This window comes from Xyrauchen texanus, chromosome 25 (genome assembly GCF_025860055.1).
Source record: "Xyrauchen texanus isolate HMW12.3.18 chromosome 25, RBS_HiC_50CHRs, whole genome shotgun sequence".
NCBI lineage: Eukaryota > Metazoa > Chordata > Actinopteri > Cypriniformes > Catostomidae > Xyrauchen > Xyrauchen texanus.
Window position 1 is genome coordinate 14,601,191 of NC_068300.1, and position 21,206 is coordinate 14,622,396.

Below are 21,206 nucleotides of genomic sequence, written 5' to 3' on the forward strand. Positions count from 1 at the left end.
TGATTAATACGCAGAGACGTGTGTAAACTATTTTTAGGCTGATGTCCTGATGTATGTAAACTTTGTGGCACTTATAAAAAATGTATCAATTTGTTTGGGCAAAAAAGATCCAACATGTCAACTTCCTGCTTAACAATTTGAGTTTAGGGCAGGACAACTTGTTTGATTGAACAATGGCAGATTATGGGAGTGGGGCTTATGGGGCAGAGTGTTTTGGAAACTGGTTATTATTTTTGCAATTGCATCTGGTGCCACTTATGTCGCATATTATGCACAACATCCACACCTGCTGCTCGTTCCTCTGTATGCCTGAGGTCCTTCCTGCTCCAGTGTCTCCTGATGTAGCTGCGCAAGTATGAAACGGTTCCAGCACTGGATGAGACGGCCTAGGCGGGCTTTACCTGTCTGCTCATCTGAGTCAGCCAGGATCAAACCCAGCGCTGATGCCTCTGGGATTGTACGGAAAGCCCTGAGAAAATTACTGGCCTGTGAAGTTAACAAACAAATGATGTCTGTGTGTATATGCTATACAGCTCTGAATTCTATTTGGATGAGAATCTGCAGTTTTGTATTGATGCAGTATTGATGTCATGTGTACCTGGCAGGGGTCTCCTCTACTCAGATCCAGCATGTGAAAGAGAAAGCCCAGTTCACATGCCAGACAGAATTCCTTCTGACACAAGTGATTCTGTACCAGGCACCTGATTGGCTCCAGGAAATACAGCACCTGCCATGGCACACACAGATTTAACCATTAATAAAATTCCAGAAAGCTGGAAAATCAAAAGCAGACTGATTAGTAAATGTCCAATTACATAATTAATATAATATAATATAAATGTATATGATTACTATAGCTAATATGATAAATCCATTGGAATTAGAGCATGAAAAGTGGGATATGTCATACTAACATATTATTATTATTATTATTATTATTAGGGATGTGAATAGATTAAAACTTTTTAACCAATTAAATGCACAATTTTCTGTGATTAATAGCAGTTAAACAGCACATTAAAATAAACATTAAAATATATTCATAAATATATTTACTTTATACTTTGTCTTAAAGTACTTGCAAGATATCATCATTTATTTTAATAACATAAATATGTACAAATTGAATGCTAAATTTTAATTTGCTGAAGTTTAAAATGTCAATACTATTATTTTGTCTGGCTGCAGTTCAGTGTCTAACGCGCACATGCTGGGTCTCTCTTGTGCGGTTCGTTTTTGACACTGGTTCAGATGAGTAAGGGATTTAAAGAGATTTGGCAGCTTGTCTCCATTCTCCATACAGTAAATCCACTGCAGTGTTTATTATGCCCGGGACATGCTTTGAGTGTTATAAATAAGCATGCACTGCTCAGCACACTCAAGTTTCTGTGCTTGGATGTGCATTCAAGTTGAGCGTGTACCTCTTGGAAATTTATATATGGCAATTTTAGGAATTTCACAGAAATAATAATAATAAAATACAGCATTAATTACGCAACTTTTAACATGATAAATGGTCGACTATTAATGTGTTAAATTTCCCATCCCTATATATATATACACACATACACACACGCGATCAGCCACAACATTTAAACCACCTGTCTAATATTGGTGCCAGATGAGCTGGTTTGAGTATTTCTGTAACTGCTGATCTCCTGGGATTTTCATGCATGCATGCATATACATATACATATATATATATATATATATATATATATATATATATATATATATATATATATATATATATACACATATATATATATATATATATATATATATATATATATATATATATATATAAATATGTATATATGTAATTTTTCCAACAATAGTTTACAGACAGACTGTTTCACTTTTAATTGACTATCACAATTGCAGTGGGTCAGACGTTCACATACACTAAGTTAACAGTGCCTTTAAGCAACTTGGAAAATTCAAGATAATGATGTCAACCCTTCAGGCAATTGGTCAATTAGCTTCTTATAGGCTAATTGACATCAAATGGAGGTGTACCTGTGGATGTATTTTAAGGCTTACCTTTAATCTTTGCTAGACATCATGGGAAAATCAAAAGAAATCAGCCAAGACCTCAGAAAACAATTGTGGATCTCCACAAGTCTGGTTCATCCATGGGAGCAATATCCAAACGCCTAAAGGTACAACGTTCATCTGTACAAACAGTAGTAGGCAAGTAGACATGCCATGGGACCATGCAGCCATCATACCGCTCAAGGAGGAGAAGCATTCTGTCTCCTAGAGATGAACGTAGTTTGGTGCAAAATGCAAATCGATCCCAGAACAACAGCAAAGGACCTTGTGAAGATGTTGGAGGAAACAGGTAGACAAGTATCTATATCCACAGTAAAACGAGTCCTATATGGACATAACCTGAAAGGCTGCTCGGTAAGAAAGACGCCACTGCTCCAAAATCGGCATAAAAAAGCCAGACTACAGTTTGCAAATGCACATGGGGACAAAGATCTTACTTTTTGAAGAAATGTCCTCTGGTCTGATGAAACAAAAATGTAACTGTTTGGCCATAATGCCTATTGTAATGTTTGGAGGAGAAAAGGTGAGCAGGTGAGTATGGGGGTGGCAGCATCATGTTGTGGGGGGTGGACTTCCCAAAATAGATGGTATCATGAGGAAGGATACTTATGTGGATATATTGAAGCAGAATCTCAAGACATCAACCAGGAAGTTAAAGCTCGGTCACAAATGGGTCTTCCAAATGGGACAATGACCCCAAGCATACCTCCAAAGTTGTGGCAAAGGCTTAAGGTCCACAAAGTCAAGGTATTGGAGTGGCCATCAAAGCCCTGACCTCAATCTGAAAGAAAATTTGTGGGCAGAACTGAAAAAGCATCTGCGAGCAAGGAGGCCTACAAACTCTACAATACTCTACTATACTGACTCATTTACACCAGTTCTGTCTGGAGAAATAGGCCAAAATTCCAGCAACTTATTATGAGTAGCTTGTGTAAGGCTATCTAAAATGTTTGACCCCAGTTTAACAATTTAAAGGCAATGCTACCAAATACTAACAAAGTGGATGTAAACTTCTGACCCACTGGGAATGTGATGAAAGAAATAAAAGCTAAAAGAATTAATTATCTCTGCTATTATTCTGACATTTCTCATTCTTAAAATAAAGATGTGATCTTAACTGACCTAAGACAGCTAATGTTTTCTACAATCAAATGTCAGGAATTGTGTTTAAATGTATTCGGCTAAGGTGTATGTAAACTTCTGACTTCAACTGTACACACACATTTACATTATATATACACACACAGTTGTGGCCAGAAATATTGGTACCCTTAGTAAATATGAGCAAAGAAGGCTGTGAAAATAAATCTGCTTTGTTTATCCTTTTGATCTTTCATTCAAAAAATTCACAAAAATCTAACCTTTAATTGAAGCAAAACAATTGAAAGAGGGGAACTATCCCGTTAAAAAAATGTTTTCTCCAAAACAGGTTGGCCACAATTATTGGCACTCCTAGAAATTCTTATGAGTAAAATATACCTGAACTATATTCCCATTCATTTTACATTTTATTAGTACAACTGGGTGACAAGGAACATGAAATTGTTCAGCCATGACTTCCTGTGCCACATGGGTATAAATATGAGGTAACACACAGGCCAAATTCCCTTAATCATCAATCACAGTGGGTTAGACTAAAGTATATAGTTCTGATGTGTGGCAAAAAGTTGTTGAGCTTCACAAAATGGGAAGTGGCTATAAGAAAATGCCAAAGAATTGAAAATGCCCATTTTAACCTTCAGTGCAATAATTAAGAAGTTCCAAATAACTGGAGATCTTGAAAACTGACCTGGAAAAGGACATGTGTCTATTGTGTATCCACACACAGTGAGGAGGATGGTTTAAGTGGACAAAGATTCTCAAAAGGATCACAGCTGGAGAATTGCAGAATTAGTTGGGTCTTGGTTTGCCAGACACTACTGGAACTTAAAATACAACCAGGTTCTATTGTCAGATGAAACAAAACAAAAAAGAGCTTTTTGGCAGCAAACACCAGAGATGGCTTTGTAACACACAGAGAAGACAAAGCCCTGGTTGGATCTTCCAGGAGGACAATGATCCAAAACAAACAACAAAATCAACACAGAAATGGGTCACTGACCACAAATAAAGATTCTGCCATGGCCATTTCAGTCCCCTGACATGAACCCCATAAAACTTTGTGGGGTGAACTGAAGAGGTAAGTCCACCAACATGGAGCTCTGAATTTGAAGGATCTGTAGAGATTCTGTATGGAGGAATGTTCTCCAACCTCATTGCCAGGGATTCTCCAACCTCATTAGGCATTATAAGAGAAGACTCAGAGATGTTATCTTAGCAAAGGGAGGTTGCACAAAGTATTGAATAAAAGGGTGCCAATAATATGGCCCTTTTCAATTGTTTTACTTCAATTACAGGTTAGATTTTTGTGATATTTTTAATGAAAGATCAAAAGGACAAACAAGATTTTTTTTCACAGCCTTCTTTGCTCATAATTTACAACGGGTGCCCATATTTTTGGCCACAACTTAATATTCCAATCAGTTTTTAAGTCAACAGAGGGGATTTTAGAGGAGACTCAAAGGAAATTAGCTCTAGTATAATAATGTAACATAGCACACAATGTGTGTATATATTTTCACCTGGATCATGCAGTTACAGTAGGCGTTAGGTATGTGAGGCTCCAGACCAGCAAACAGAGTCCTGTTATAGTGCTTAAAGTCAAAGTCTTCCAGTCCCAGTTTGGAGTATTTAATGGTCACCTGACACAAGTATAAACCACATAATCAGAACAGTCTAATCCTAAAGTTTCACATGTATATAACAACAGTGGGAATCACTGTGAATCCAAAAAATATCACAATCCTTGGACCAAGATTTAACATTTTGACAAAACTTTAATTGTAACACATATGAGCAATAAATGCTTTTTTATTCAAGTGCAGTATTGTTCTATATTATAGCTTTCAAATCCCCCTCTAGTTTTTAACTAAAAAGCTAGTTCTGTAATGGCTCTAAAATCAAAATACCAACATCTCATCTAAAAGACATCATCGGGCACTCCAAAATGTGTAATAGACAGAGCAAAAACAGTACATGATTATTTGAATAGAACACAAAAAAATATCATTGGATAATATGGAACAATGGCTCAACACTACCTTTCTGTACTTCTTTGGAACCATGCAAAGATGTGACTCCTCATCTCGACCAATGGGAGACTCCGGAACTTGATTATAGCAGTCATATTCGAGCTCTATGTCTTTTATCTTATAAGGAACCTGAGATCAAACAGACAAGAAATTACCTGGTTAGACAGCATTCATCTTTCATTACTACTTTGTTATAACTGACGTGCTGTCAAAAAACATACCAGAAACACCGGCTTCACTGCATGACTGTAAAATATGACTTCCCTCTCACAGCACATGGACAATCTCCATTTAGATTACTCTTGAACTATTTAGTAACCATGATTGCTTCTAATAAAACCAGTTTTTCTCAATATAATGTTTGAATACAGAACTGGTTTTATGAATCAGCCACTACTAAACAATACCAAAAAATATGATATCAATATTTCAGCTGTGATAAATATATTTATCAATAAATACAATTAGTGCCTATTAAACTGTGGCCTTTTCCCCCCACATACAAGATCTTTAATTAGACTATACAAATATGAACTAGACATAACAGTCATATTTTTACTTGAAAAGAACACAGGTTAACCTGGTTTCTTGGACGGGTTCTAGGATTGGGGGCGTATCCAATAAATCCCACAGTCTTCATCGTCCTAAGAATCTCTGGATCTACAGGAGGAGCTCGCCTGGAAAGAACAAATTTACAAATCAAATAACATGTACCGGTAATTCATAGAGGTATTTTGTTTTTTAAATCAGTTGATATAAAATTCCAAAATGGGAAAGTGTGGGATAACCTAACATTTTTGCCAAAAATCTCTGTTCACATTACAGATTGATAGGTCCAGTTCTTTTGGGTTTGTACTGCACGGGGAAGTATTACACTGAAACACTTAAATGTATCCATTCAAATAAGCAAAGAGGAACATTTCCAAAACATGCCCCAAGCCCTTGCAGCCCTACACCAAGTACACACTTTAGTGATGTAGATTTGCATAGCCTATTTGGTAGTAGTCTACTGTTAATTTTGCCGTGGGCTTCGCACAAGTGCACACACAAATCGATTTTCCATGGACTTCACGGAAATGCACAAGGCCACATGAAGTGTGCTATTTGCAACAGGGCCATAAACAACATTTTCATTAAATTACTCAATTTCTTTACGTAATCAAGCACAATCTCTTTAATGAAAGCAACCTGGCATCATTAAATCACTGAAACCTCAGACAGTTCTATTCCGAGGCAAGTCAATGACACCACATCCATCAAACAGGGGAAACGGGCCTCAGTCATACCTGGGGCTGGGCATAATAAGGGACGTGGGCCAATCAGAGAGCAGGGGCTCTGTACTAGTGAGAGGCATGGGCAGAAGTGACAGAGGCATCAGCTCATTGTTCCAATCCAGCTGGGGCAGTGAGTCCACAAGGCAGGGCAGGACTAACTCAGTATCTCTGGAGTAACTGTTAAAGGACACCTCTGGAGCGCTGGACCACAGGTGCACACAGCCACCAGAGTCCCCGAAAGAGAGCGCTTGTTTGCTGGATGACACATCAAAACTCATCAGCAGCTGCCCCACTGTGTTCACGTGGAAGATGTCAGCTACACTGGCCAGGCCTGTGGGCTCGCAGAACTGACACTGACCTACAGGAAGACACAAACACACACATATTTCAGAGACTCCATGGCGCTACAGATAATTTTAGCCTTAAACACATTCCTCAGGTCTTTAGTGACCTGAAACCTCATTCCAAAATTGCATAGACACACACACACACACACACACACACACACACACACACACACACACACACACACACACACACACAATTATAATAGTTAAGTACCAAAAATGTATAGGTCATTAGAGACCCTAGGTATGTAAGAGTGAAAGCAATGAATTAACAACAATGGTGATTTTGATTTATATTTAAAATAAAATGATGAAGAAACAACATGGTAGTAAACCATAGCAAGTACAACATATGGTCAGTATGATATGCAGAGCTTGACATGAACACCCTCTCACCCGCCAAATGTGGGCAGAAATTGGCAGTGGCGTGTAACTCCATTACCCTTACTAGCCACTTTGGAGGGTGGCTGCAGTCGAATCAAACTTAATTGTATTCATCCCATGTTCAGCGCCTTACTCGCTTCTGTGCTTGGTGAATGAAGTGTGCTTTTGCGTGAACCGCCAGAGTGCACATCAGCATGCTCCAGAGATAGAGCCAGAGCTCTGGGACAGCGCAGAGCGAAACTTGTGTCATTCAGTCGAGCTTTACTCAATATCTCGGCGGCCCGCGGGTTGACCACAAAACTTATGTGACCCATTTGAATCCTACAGGGTATCTTGTAGTTTAACGTGCTATATTGAGGAAGTCGAACCTCTCAGACTAACATGGTAAAGAGACAGGAGTTTGCCATGCATAAACATCCATTACAAGCAAGGGCGTAGATTTGGCTTGAACATTGGGTAGTTACCTCTCCCCCATTCCCCCTTGGAATCTACGCCCCTGATAACAAAGTTTTTAAAATATACCTCACCATCCAAACTAAAATGTTTTACTGAAGTAACACTAACTGGTACAGACCAACATATTAAATCGATTAGGGTGAATATAAGATTACATTGTTATTAATAAGAATCATTCTGTCACTCACCTTTATCTTGATCCAAACCCATAGGGATATCTTTCATCCATGATTGGAAAAAAGATTCATGGATTTTTCTATTTATGGACAAAGTTTTAATGAAAGTGAATGGGGACTGAGTTTAATCTACCTAACATCTCCATTTGTACTCCATGGAATTATTAACTGTGAAAGTTGTAGTTAAAGATTTCTTATTGTGTTTAGGCTATTCATTTTTCCATATCAAATACTTCTTTTTTAGAAAAACTATGGATGTCCATGGATGTCTGACCTTTGCTTATAGCCTTATAATATCAAAGTCACTGTTAAAATAGAATGGAAGAACAATGGTACATTTTCATATAGGCAAGTATAATTTAGAATGGAAAAAAGGGGTTAAAATCTGGACTTCCATGGACAAATTATTGACAGTTTTCCTCCTGTTCTAACTGGACATATTTGCCTTCAGCCGTTTTAAAAGATGACTTAAACCATTAGGCTTGAGTCCTGCTGAACTCATATCATTCTTGTTCAAATAAAATGACCCAAATAAATGCATGCTGTAACAATCTACAGTTTTGTGGGGGTGGAGGATTTTAGCTAGTGAAAATGCTGAGGGCTAAAGGCTTTGGAATACCACTAGCCACAGTGGTTTATGTCAAGCCCTGATGAACTAACTATTGTTATTTGGGTGAACTACTGAAATGATGTAAATTGTGCATGTATTTAGACTAATAAGTGCTTGAGATAATACTTATGCATATCTTAGGGGTAGATTATGTGTAGCTTAATATGTTTTTGACAGCCAGTTGCATCTCAGGAAGTTTCAGTGTGAAAGTAATGAATCCTGTTCTAGATTTGTCCTGAATTGTTGCATTTTCTCTTTGATATATGACAAATAAAAAACCTATCAAATATATTTTATTGTACCATTTTCTTATTTGTATTTTGAAAATTTTACTATCTGGGCATTTTGTAGATCCATTTGTGATAGATAGATATAAGTGCCAGGTCTCTAAAGACCCGAATATCTCAGTGTGTTTGATGAAATTCCCATGCATTTAAGGGTTAAAGGCAACCAAGCTCCAAAATGCTCATGCACTGACATCTGTTTAAGCTCTGTGCAAGCTTTAAACACAACACTGAATACAAACTGACATTATTATCTTATCTCTCACTCTAAATTCGGGTTAGATAAGAAACAGCAAATGCCGTTTCATAATGAGTGTTCATAATGAGAGTAAGGTGGGTCTTTAGAAATTTGAATGCAAAAATGCTTTTTTAGAAGAATATCTCAACTCTGTATGTCCTCACAATGCAGATGAAAGGGTGCCAACATTTTTAATCTCCAAAAATAACAAACACACCATAAAAGTTATCCATATGACTCCATTGGTTACATCTATATCTTCAAAAGCTATATGATAAGAGTAGGTGAGAAACAGATCAATATTTAAGTCCATTTTTACTATAAATTGTCCTCTCTCCCCAGTAGGTGGCGATATGCACGAAGAATGCGAATTGCAAAACAAAAAAAAAGTTTTTAAGAAAGGACTTCTTAAATATTTATCTGTTTCTCACCTATCATATCACTTTGGAAGACATGGATTTTACCACTGGAGTTGTATGTATTACTTTTATGGGACCTTTATGTGCTTTTGAACTTTTTGGTGCCCATTCAATTGCATTGTGAGAACCTACAGAGCTGAAATATTATTTAAAAAATCTTCAATTGTTTTCAGCAGAAGAATGAAAGTCATACACATCTGGGATGGCATGAGGCTACTATTTACTGCACATGTTTTATTACAAGCCGTGTGTGGCAGCGGGGGCGTGGTCAAGCGCCCGTCCGGGAGAGAAAAGCTGTAAGGGCGCTTACACCTGCGCTAAATTATGTCTAACACCGGTGTCTAATTTCAAGTGCCGGGCACCAGTGTGACAGTTTTCAGCAGGGCACTTGACGTTCCAGGTAAGGCTTTTAATGGCCACAGCAATGTTTACAATCAATTTTATAAAGTTTCTCAATTCTTCTATGCGCCAACACTAGACTGACGTGTGTCACTCTCTCAGCTCTGTGGCTGCTGCCTTTTATGCCGCTCTCCCCATGCTTACTGAAATTAGACACGGTGTTAGACATAATTTAGCTCAGGTGTAAGCGCCCTTACCGCTTTTCTCTCCGGACGGGCGCTTGACCACGCCCGCTGCCACACCGTGTTTCGTTAAAGCCTATTTATTTTTGTTACAAGCCGTGTTTCGTTAAAGCCTGAGTAAAGTTAATTTGTTTCAATGTACCGGTAGGCACCTGCGGCTTATAGACAGGTGCGGATTATTTATGTTCAAAATAATATTTTATTTAAAAATCAGTGGGTGCGGCTTATATTCGGGTGCGCTCAATAGTCCGGAAATTACGGTAAACTGTGTGCAAAGTGTTCATTTAAATTCAGGAGCATTGTGTAGATCTTATTTATTATCCATCAATTGTATCGTATATCAGCATTGTACCAGGAATCAGCCACTATTCATACAGTGATATTGGGATCAGGCTTAAAAAAAAAACATATTGGTCGACAATACCTAATGTTTTATACATAATGTATTTTACATTATAAGATACATGAATTTTCAGTTTTTGCTTATAATAGACCAGCACTACTACCATCAATAAAACACACAAACATGTGTATTTCATACCTGTTTGTGAAATGATAGCCAGGCGTGCGGTGTATGTCGGGATGAAGCGTAGGAAAAGGGGGTCCACATGGACCTGCAGTGGGGTGATGGCTCTCATCATGCGAAGGTCATACACCATAAGAAACCGGTCACATGACAGTCCATTTAGGCCACGACTCGAGAAGCCACATGCTGCCAACAGGTTACCGTGTACGTCAAAATCAGACAGGCTGCCGGAGAAAGCGTCAAACTCATACTCCATTTTAAATGTGCGGACATCACGCAGTGACACCTAGAAAGTGTTTTTAAAAAGGAAAGATCACTAACAAGAGAATCATTTAAAGACTACTTTATGTATACATTATCTAAAAGACTTCTACAACCAAAAGGCTTATTTTTAAAATGCTTGATATTTTTTTTCCCGTAGGCAAATATACGCTCACGGAGCACTTTATTAAGAAAACCTGTACACCTACTTTATTCATGCGATTATCTAATCAGCCAATCATGTTGCAGCAGTACAATGCATAAAATCATGCAGATTCAGGTCAAGAGCTTCAGTTAATACTCACATCAACCATCAGAATGGGGAAATAAATTGTGATCTCATTGATTTTGACTGTGGCATGATTTTTGGTGCCATTTTTGGTTTAAGTATTTCTGTAACTGCTGATCTCCTCATATTTTTTAGAGTTTACTCAGAATGGTGCCAAAAACATCCAGTGAGCAGCAGTTCTGGTGATGGAAAGGAAAAGACTGGTTCGAACTGACAGAAAGGCTATGGTAACCACTCTGTACAATTGTAGTGAGCAGAATTAGGTGCCAACAGCATGAATCCATGGACTCAACCTGCGTTATGTCAACAGTCCAGTCCCAAAAGCATTGTAAACCTAAGTAGGTCCTAGAAACCATTGGTACCAATGGTCTCTACGATCAACTTGAGCTTGCAATGCTTTTGGGAAATGTAGCGCAGGCTAGTAGCGGTGGTGTTATGGTGTGGGAAATGATTTATTGGCACCCTTTGGGCCCAATTAATACCAATCAATCATCGCGCGAATGCCACAGCCTATCTGAGTATTGTTGCTGACCATGTGTATCCCTTCATGGCCACAATTGACATATCTTCTAATAACTACTTCCAGCATGATAATGCACCATGTCACAAAGCAAAAGTAATCTCAAACTGATTTCATGAACATGACAATGAGTTCACTGTTCTTCAGTGGCCTTCCCAGTCACCATATCTGAATCCAAAAGAACACCTTTGTGATGAGGTAGAATGGGAGATTCACAGCATGAATGAGCAACTGACAAATCTGCAGAGTCTCAAAGAAATGTTTCCAACATCTTGTGGAATCTATGCCACAAAGAATCAAGGCTGTTTTGAGAGCAAAGGAAGAACTTACCCAGTATTAGTATAGTGTTACAAATAAAGTGTTCAGTGAGTGTAAATTGTGCCAGTGAATGAATTTCATCACAAAAGCAAAGTTTTAAGTTGGACCAGATAGTGAAGGAAATGCAGTCAATAAGTGCCCAACATAGATGGGAACTCCTTCAATACTGTATAAAAAGGATCCCTGGTGGATACCCTATGAAGTTGGTTTAGAGGATGCCCACAGTGTGCAGTGCTGTAATATAGCCAAAAGGATGGCTACTTCGAGCAAGTTAATATTTATGATTTATGAATTTTTTGGTCACTGCATAATTCCTATTGTTATTTAATAGATTTGATGACTTTATTTGTATTTCAAACTGTGGAAAATAATAATACAAATAAAGAGTAGGTAACAATAGGATGGGTGTCCAAACTTTTGACATGGTGACAGATTTCACATAAAGTGCAGGTAGATTATTAACAGCAATTACTAATGAAATACCAAGTGTTTTTCAATAAAAATCCTACCATGCACAACCTCTCCTGTAGCTTTGAACTAGCATGTGTGAACATGAACGCTATTGTGGTCAGAGAACTTTATCCATGTGCATAGACCTCTTCCTTAAATTTTATTCTGTGGACAAGCAGAAAATTCCAAATGCCAAACAGTTTGAGCTGAAAAACAGGAATGTGTGAATAAACAAAATGAAAGAAAAAGCACTATGTATTCAACCCTAATTTTACAGCTAAATTGTGAGCAGCATATTCCCACATTAGCTAAGAGCAAAATGTTTCATACACCACATCCCTGTATTCTGTGGGAAAAGCGAAAGGAGGAAACTTGTTCCACATCCATTTTTGTTTTATTCCTTCACTCACCTTGCCAGAGGTGTGACCACAAAAGAAGAAGCGATTGGACTGTCTCATGATGGCGACTCCAGGCACTTCAACAGTAAACTAGAGTGACAGTGAGGATATACAGTAAAAATGTCAGATTGCACCTTAATAAGCAAATGTTGTGTTCTATAACTACAGTTGAAGTCAGAAGTTTACATACACCTTTGCCAAATACATTTAATTCACAATTCCTGACATTTAATCATAGAAAACATTCCCTGTCTTAGGATCACTACTTTATTTTAAGAATGTGTAATGTCGGGCCTTGTATTGACGGGGCGAGTACTGACGCTGACTACCACCCCTGGAGTCACAAGTTCGAATCCAGGATGAGCTGAGTGACTCCAGCCAGGTCTCCTAAGCAACCAAATTGGCCTGGTTGCTAGGGAGGGTAGAGTCACATGGTGTAACCTCATCTTGGTAATGTGTGGTTCTCGCTCTCGGTGAGGCGTGTGGTGAGTTGTGCGTGGATGTTACAAAAAATAGCGTGGGCCTCCACACGTGCTATGTCGCCGCGATAATGTGTTCGAGCCACGTAATAAGATGCATGGATTGACAGTCTGAGACGCGGAGGCAACTGAGATTCGTCCTCCACCACCTGGATTGAGGTGAGTCACTACACCACCATGAGGACTTGGAATGCATTGGGAATTGGGCATTCCAAATTGGGGAGAAATGGGGAGAAGAAAAAAATTATTTGAAATGTCAGAATAACAGTAGAGAGAATTATTTATTTAATCTTTTATTTCTTTCATCACATTCCCAGTGGGTCAGAAGTTTACATACACATTGTTAGTATTTGGTAGCATTGCCTTTAAATTGTTTAACTTGGGTCAAACAATTTGGGTTCCTTCCACAAGTTTCTCACAATAAGTTGCTGGAATTTTGGCCCATTCCTCCAGACAGAACTGATGTAACTGAGTCAGGTTTGTAGACCTCATTGCTCGCACATATTTTTTCAGTTCTGCACACACAAATTTTCTATCGGACTTAAGTCAGGGATTTGTGATGGCCACTCCAATACCTTGACTTTGTTGTCCTTAATCCATTTTGCCACAACTTTAGAGATATGCTTGGGGTCATTGTCCATTTGGAAGAACCATTTGCGACCGAGCTTTAACTTCCTGTCTGATGTCTTGAGATGTTGCTTCAATATATGCACATATTTTCCTTCCTCATGATGCCATCTATTTTCTGAAGTGCACCAGTCCCTCCTGCAGCAAAGCACTCCCACAACATGATGCTGCCACCCCCATGCTTCACGGTTGGGATGGTGTTCTTCAGCTTGCAAGCCTCACCCTTGTTCCTCCAAACATAACAATGGTCATTATAACGGCAGCCAGTAACCGCTAAGAGGCTGAGTAGAGGGAATAAAAGTTGAAGCGTTTCCACTGCAGATCCAGACGGTTTATTGTAACATTGAAACGAACATGATGGATGTTGACAGTAAAGTAAGCAAAAAGCAATGAAATGAAATAAAACTAAATGAAATGAAAACGGTCAACAGAAAGTGAGCGTCCCAGCTACTCACCCCCTTCCTACATGCTAACCACACGCAAACTAACAGGTAATATGCACTACAACAATTGACGTAACAAACTGAAAGTAAACATTTCAAAATAAAAGACATCAACCCAAACCTGGCATCTACAGTCATTATGAGGTCCTTTGCTGTTGATCTGGGACTGATTTGCACTTTTCGCACCAAACTACATTCATCTCTAGGAAACAGAATGCGCCTCATTCCTGAGCGGTATGTTGGCTGCGTGGTCCCATGGTCTTTATACTTGCGTACTACTGTTTGTACAGATGAATGTGGTACCTTCAGGCATTTGGAAATTGCTCCCAAGGTTTAACCAGACTTGTGGAGGTCCAAAATTTTTTTCTCAGGTCTTGGCGGATTTCTTTTGATTTTCATATGATGTCAAGCAAAGAGGCACTGAGTTTGAAGGTAGGCCTTAAAATATATACAGAGGAACACCTCCTATCAGAAGCTAATTGGCTAATTGCCTAAAGGCTTGACATCATTTTCTGGAATTTTTCAAGCTGCTTAAAGGCACTTAGTGTATGTAAAATTCTGACCCACTGGAATTGTGATATAGTCAATTAAAAGTGAAATAATCTGTCTGTAAACAATTGTTGTAAAATGTCTTGTGTCATGCACATAGTAGATCTCCTAAACAACTTGCCAAAACTATAGTTTGCTAATATTAAATCTGTGAAGTGGTTAAAAATGGCTTTAACCTACGTGTGTGTAAACTTCTGACTTCAACTGTATGTTTACTGAATACTGTAAACAAAATTAAATTATGTAGAATGAGTGAAAAGAGAAATGTACATCAGTGGAAATTCAGGGCATACAGTTTTAGCCGATAACATAATAATGAGCTCAAACGTACTGTAAAGGTATCTAACTTTAGACTGATAGACTTTAAAACAATTAGATAAAAATTCTGTTTAGCCGTGACGTCACTTTGTAGGCAAATCCGGAAGGCTATTTCGCCATGGGTTCCCTTGGGATTTTATTTTAATAATGTTTTAATAATGTTTTTTTTTAACTTATGTGTAAAATAAGGTCTGTGGTAAACATTACTTGATGATACACGTACAATTTGTTCTACAAACATGAATTCTGAAGCAGTATTGAATTATATACTTTTTTCTTTTTTTTATAAACACACGGCGGCTTCAAAATTCACGTTTCAGGTATGGAAGTGTGTAATTTATGTTGTAGAACAAAACGTCAACATATCGTCAAGTTATGTTTACAACAGTCCTTTTTTTTACTTATAAATTTTAAAACCCCATTATAAAAATCCATAGGGAACCCTTGGCGAATTCTCTTCCGGGTTTTTGGACTGCAACCCAAATAGCTCAATTATCTTACTTTTTGTGTTTCTTGCACTGTAGTGAGGTCAAGTTCAGTCACATAGTTCTGCAGACCACCCATTACCAACTTGTTATTATCAGTCAGAAGCAAACTATGCATCTCTGCACCCTCCTCCATCCTGAAGACAAAATGAATGAATAAACATCAGGAAAAAAACATATAGATGTTGTGTGATACAGGGGTTTATGACTCAAACCAGTGAGGTTTCATGTACATGTGTACATGAAACCTGCAATATGCACCTTTATTTGCACTAGTATGTGCGGGTGTGTAACTCACGGATAATCAAACATAATGAAGCCTCCACGTGTGAGGCATTTCAAGTTGTTCTTGGTCAGAAACAGCACCCCTGTGTCCATACTCTGGATGTGCCGAATATCATCAGCCATTTGCACCTGGAAAGAGGAAAACCGTCCCATTGTCGGACCAAAAAAGGAACTTGCATGTCCCTGTCATGAAAGAAACACACACACACACACCAAACTTAATAATGTGACTCAGACTTGAGTGAAGTCACATCACCTTTATGTGGAAGTACAAATAAATTATGCATTTGAGGTTACTCACGATCAAAACCACAGCAGAAACTAACCTTAAATCTCCCAACTTCTATAGAAACGTTTATCCATTCATGCAGAACTTTTGGTGAAAGTACTTTTCAGGGACAACGCCTGGTTTTATAGCCCTCTAAGCTCTTTAAGCAGATTAATTAAATACTGTAAAAAATGTGTCACTCTACCCGGTGGTTCCCCATCCAAAGCAGCTCTTCCTGCAGGTCGAAGTGCGTAGCTGTTACGGGGATCCCGACTTCCGCAGCCACGCTGTGCAGCTCCGAGTACATGCCTTCTACCATGTGCACGGACTCGGACAAGGGGACTGCCATCGCATCGTGGTCGAGCTCCACGCCCTGCAGCAGCGCCGGGTCGAGTCTCGGGTCCATGGACGAGTTCAGACCGGGCTCCAGGCTGCCGTGCACGTACTCGCCCAAACCCGGGTCCAGACCCTCGAAGTTCATCATAAGGACGGTGGAGCTGGGAGAAAGAGACAGTATAAAATGATTGACATTTGTCATAAGAGACCATTTCAGAGCGTGATCTGCCAATCTAACAGACAACCTCTCTTAGGGCATCATAATCGAGTTCCTCAGTTCCAAACTGACAAATACGCAGACAGATCTTAAATAACGTTAAACATGTGAAGAAAAATAAACCATATCAATCATACAAAATACACAAACAAACGTCATATTAACGGATTAAGACCGTTTTCCGGTGTCGTAACGCCGCATAGACAGCCGTAATAGTAGCTCAGTGTAATTAAGTCTAAAACATTTGTTCTCAGTTATTCGTCTGTACAATAATTCCTCCCAATAAATAAGCAATCCAACATATTTTTCTACAGTCAAAATTATCAATTGGTTTAGTCTGGATGCAGACTTCTCAACAACTATGCCGGAAGGGTCTGAAAATGAATAGTTGGAACATTTAATGGCATAAATCACACCTTCAAGCTTTAGATTTCCTCGGGTCCATGTGCGCATACTTCTTGCTTCATTCAAAACAAAAACAAGCACTCACTTCCGGGTGTGTTGAAACTGCTTCCGGGAAGATTGTGGACACTTGAGGGGTCAAAATAGAAATGGGATAAGCGTGGTTACCCATAAAAATGTCATTTGAAACACTAAATGCTCATTCATTTAGGGCAGGGCGGCGGCTAGTGGGGTGAAAGGTGGTAATGATTCTAGGGGCCCACAGGTCCAGGGGGGCCCAACAACAAATTCTAAACTGTATATTTTGATAGTAAAGGGGCCTTTACCAATATACAGTCAGGGGGCCCAGAATACCTTGCTATGGCCCTGCTTGAGAGTATATGCCAAGCTTTTTTTGTAGAAAAAATGAGCACAGCTTGTGTCATGCGCAGACAGAGTTGTAATGCCAGGTTGAAACTGAAATGATCTTTCCATGAACCAAATAGTAAAGGGGTCTGTTGCAGCTAATAATGTAATAATTACAGTTAATGTAATAATCGCCAATAATGTAATACATTTTCCAGTCTTAATGTAATAAAAGTGGATAATGTAATAACATTTCTGAACCAACAATGTAATAACATTTTGCCCATAATGTAATAAGTTGTTACATTATTGACTTTTATTACATTATTGACTGCTTCTGGGTCATTCCAACAATTCTGTGACATTTCAGCTTTGAATTAAAAATGTTTACATAAATATATTTGTGTTACATAATTAAAGGCACATGTGAAAGATTTAATAAGTCATACCAGGGTGGGCAAGGTCAGGGTGAAAAATAAAAGGGTGGACATTCAGAGGATAAATTAGCTAATATGTGGTCTGTGAATGATTTCTAGCAAACATATTTAAACTTATATCAATTATTTTATTTCTGTTAACATAAATGCATTGACATTTTTTAATTTCATGAATGACATCTTCCCATAACGGGGTGAACATGTTATGATTGACCACTTAAGACTAACATAAAATAAAGGAAAACATAATTAAAAACAAAAGACACACTTCTAATAAATAAAATGAATTTTGCTGAATGGCTGATGTCACCTCCAGTGTGTGAAGTCAGTTCATAATAAAGCTCTTCAATTAAAGGTCACAGTATCATGACATAACAGGGTGGACAATAAACCAAGGGACTGTGACACTGACACAAAACCCTTCTGCTATCAGTATTAGAATATCAGTTTGATTTCCTTTTCTGCATATCGTGGCACAATTTTGTGGTCCGTTTTGCATAACACTCATTTTAGCTTATCGCGGCACATTCGGCTGCCCCCGATCGGCCCCAAAGTTCCTCGGCCCACCGGGAAAATGCTCGGTATGCCTGATTACCAGTCCAGCCCTGATATATGCTATATGAAGATTAAAAGACACCCACCCTACATAATGCTTCAAACACATTTAACAATGTCTTAAAAAAAGAATTAAAAATAAATAGAATATGCATAGGCTAAAATATCCAGATTCCAAATACATTTACATGTAAGTTGTGCATGGACCTCCACATGCTGTGAGTCTCCACAGTGTCACGCACAACGAACCACTTGATAAGATGCGCAGATTGATGGTCTCAGAAGCGGAGGCAACTGAGTCTTGTCCTCCACCACCCGGATTGAGGCGAGTAACCGCGCCACCACGATTACCTACTAAATAATTGGAATTGGGCATTCCAAATTGGGGAGAAAAGGGGTACAAAAATTAAATAAAAAATCAGCTGGTTACCCATCTCTTTACTTTGGTGTAGATCTGTTTAAGATAAAACATGACCAGAAGTGAAAGTAAGTCAGTAATTTAAGGTCTGTCAAGGTGGATTTTCAAGTCACTAAGATCAACAAATGAATGGGCATCTTCAGGAAAAGGAGACAGTAGCATATCTAACTCTTCTACAAAGTTATCCATCTGACCTATCGGTTGATTTATTACAACAAAATACTCCAACCCCAGTAAAACCACTGAGCCCCCAAAAGCACTTGTACATGATGATGATTCATCATTGTAGATGTATCTGTTCCTGAGAAAAACAAATTATGGTAAGAATGGCACTGATGCTTCTTCCAAAGAGAACATCAATAATCCATTGGTATGCCACATACATGTTGAATGAATTACACATGCACTGTCTATGTATTTGTGGACTTAGTCTCACTTCCTCCAATAATAAAAGAGCATAACATTTGACCAACTTTCACAGGAGGAAATAATCCCATTCAGAATTTTAAGAACAATGCAGTGATTAGATTTACACCACTGGAAGTTTTATTAATCTGATCGTCTGAATGGAAGGATTGCGTAGGAAGGATTTAGTAATCATAATATCAGTGAATTGAAACATTTATGAATGGGAGCATCTACAGAAGAAATTTACTGCTCTCTCAAATTCTCATGAATGTTCTATGTGTTTAAGTAGGTAAGACAAAAATTCCTGTTGTTATGTAATGCAGACTTCTATGGTATTGACAAGATCTGCTTACTTTTCTGTTATTGGCAATAGGTGCACTCCCAGTAAAAACCTTATTCCAGGAGTCCATGTACAACTCAGAAGCTACTGCCAAGTATGTAACTCTCTGGTACTCTGTAAATCTAACCTACTTTAGTTCCTATATATTAAATAAATAAACAAACAAACTAATAACTGTCTATGTACATTTCAATATGGTAATGATAATTTTAGATTTTTGTTTCTCCCTTTTTCTCCCCAGTTTGGAATGCCCAATTCCCATGAGCACGTTACTGCGGAGACATAGCGTATGTGGAGGCTTCACGCTATTCTCCGTGGCATCCACGCACAACACACCACACGCCCCACCGAGAGTGAACCACACTATAGCAACCACAAGGAGGTTACCCCATGTGACTATACCCTCCCTAGCAACCGGGTCAATTTGGTTGCTTAGGAGACCTGGCTGGAGTCACTCAGCAGAATACATTTTAATGTTTAGTAAATAAAAGACTCAGTATTATATCTGTTTATCAAAGTAATACATCATCAAACTTCCCATATCCTTTTAGTTGTGGGCCCCTAATGCTTAACAAGCATACTTACTGATCTACTGATAGCCACAGCAGTGCACTGGTTGGGGACTATTCTTTTGCACTTCAGAGTAAAGAGGAAGCTCTAGACTAAGGATATTTGTTGTAATATCAATCATTGTGGACAAGTTTTCAAAAATTCCAATGATATCCGGCCTTACATCACGGTGAACACCAGCACCATGGGAAAAAGAGCAGCATCACACCAACACAACTGCTTCCAGAGTACAATAAACTGAGCCTGCTCTTGCCCTTTATTCATTTACTTTCCATATACTGAAATATTCTTCAAAGTATGGAAAACTTGTCACAAAGTGAAGGTATTGGCTATATATCTATAACTATAAGGGTTCGAGTCAAAAGTCTGAAAGATCATTAGAAAATATTAATTAGCTTGTATTGTAGCCAAGACTTTTAGGTCTAGATGACTTTCAAAACTAACCCCACTCTGAGAAATGAACACTGGAGTAAAAAGTTTGACAATTAGCCCCTTTATATGGATATATGGCATGTCACTGATATGTCACCAATGCAAAACAAACACTTACCAAAATTGCACATAGATGTATGATCACCTACATTAATTAATTAAATCAAATTAAGTCATCAATAACGAGGAAGAGTGTCATTTTATTAGTCTTATTAATAAGGTACAATGGGGAAAAGGCCATTTTAATTTTCTCCCAAAACACTAACTAGCAAAAAACAAGCGACTAGTTTGTCACTATGCACAGTACAATTCTCCTGATTCAAAATGTCATGATTGCGCAGAATGTCTAAACGTTGATTTTGAGGTCATTTTTAATATTTTTTTTTAAATGTTGACAATTTATGTAGCTAATGAGAATACCTCAAATCATCACATTTTTTTTTAGATAAAACGCTTATTTGTCGTTTTCAGTTTTGTTCAACGTGGTTTAATCAAAGCTTTTTGAATAACTGTCCAATAAGTGAAAGATGTGGTAAAAAATTCCCCTTGTTGAATGGGCTAAATGCTCCCCTAGA

General features: G+C 38.3%; 1 protein-coding gene across 3 annotated transcripts in view; it reads right to left on the minus strand.

Annotated features, from left to right (window-relative positions):
- Positions 1-17,197, minus strand: part of pan2 (poly(A) specific ribonuclease subunit PAN2) — a 29,046-nt gene extending 11,849 nt beyond the window's left edge. For 2 of the 3 annotated variants that reach the window (XM_052091385.1, XM_052091384.1), the window contains exons 1-12: positions 17,141-17,197; positions 16,377-16,668; positions 15,917-16,086; positions 15,635-15,755; positions 12,730-12,807; positions 10,497-10,767; positions 6,473-6,818; positions 5,767-5,863; positions 5,196-5,315; positions 4,677-4,796; positions 599-727; positions 287-486 (exon numbers count right to left, since the gene is read on the minus strand). In XM_052091385.1, the coding sequence (XP_051947345.1) occupies positions 287-486; positions 599-727; positions 4,677-4,796; positions 5,196-5,315; positions 5,767-5,863; positions 6,473-6,818; positions 10,497-10,767; positions 12,730-12,807; positions 15,635-15,755; positions 15,917-16,086; positions 16,377-16,655 (1,931 nt within the window). In that variant the 5' untranslated portion in view covers positions 16,656-16,668; positions 17,141-17,197. Of the gene's footprint in view, positions 1-286; positions 487-598; positions 728-4,676; positions 4,797-5,195; positions 5,316-5,766; positions 5,864-6,472; positions 6,819-10,496; positions 10,768-12,378; positions 12,500-12,729; positions 12,808-15,634; positions 15,756-15,916; positions 16,087-16,376; positions 16,669-17,140 lie in introns of those variants that run through there. The other variant, XM_052091386.1, reaches the window with a different exon arrangement.
- Positions 17,198-21,206: the final 4,009 nt, after the last annotated feature.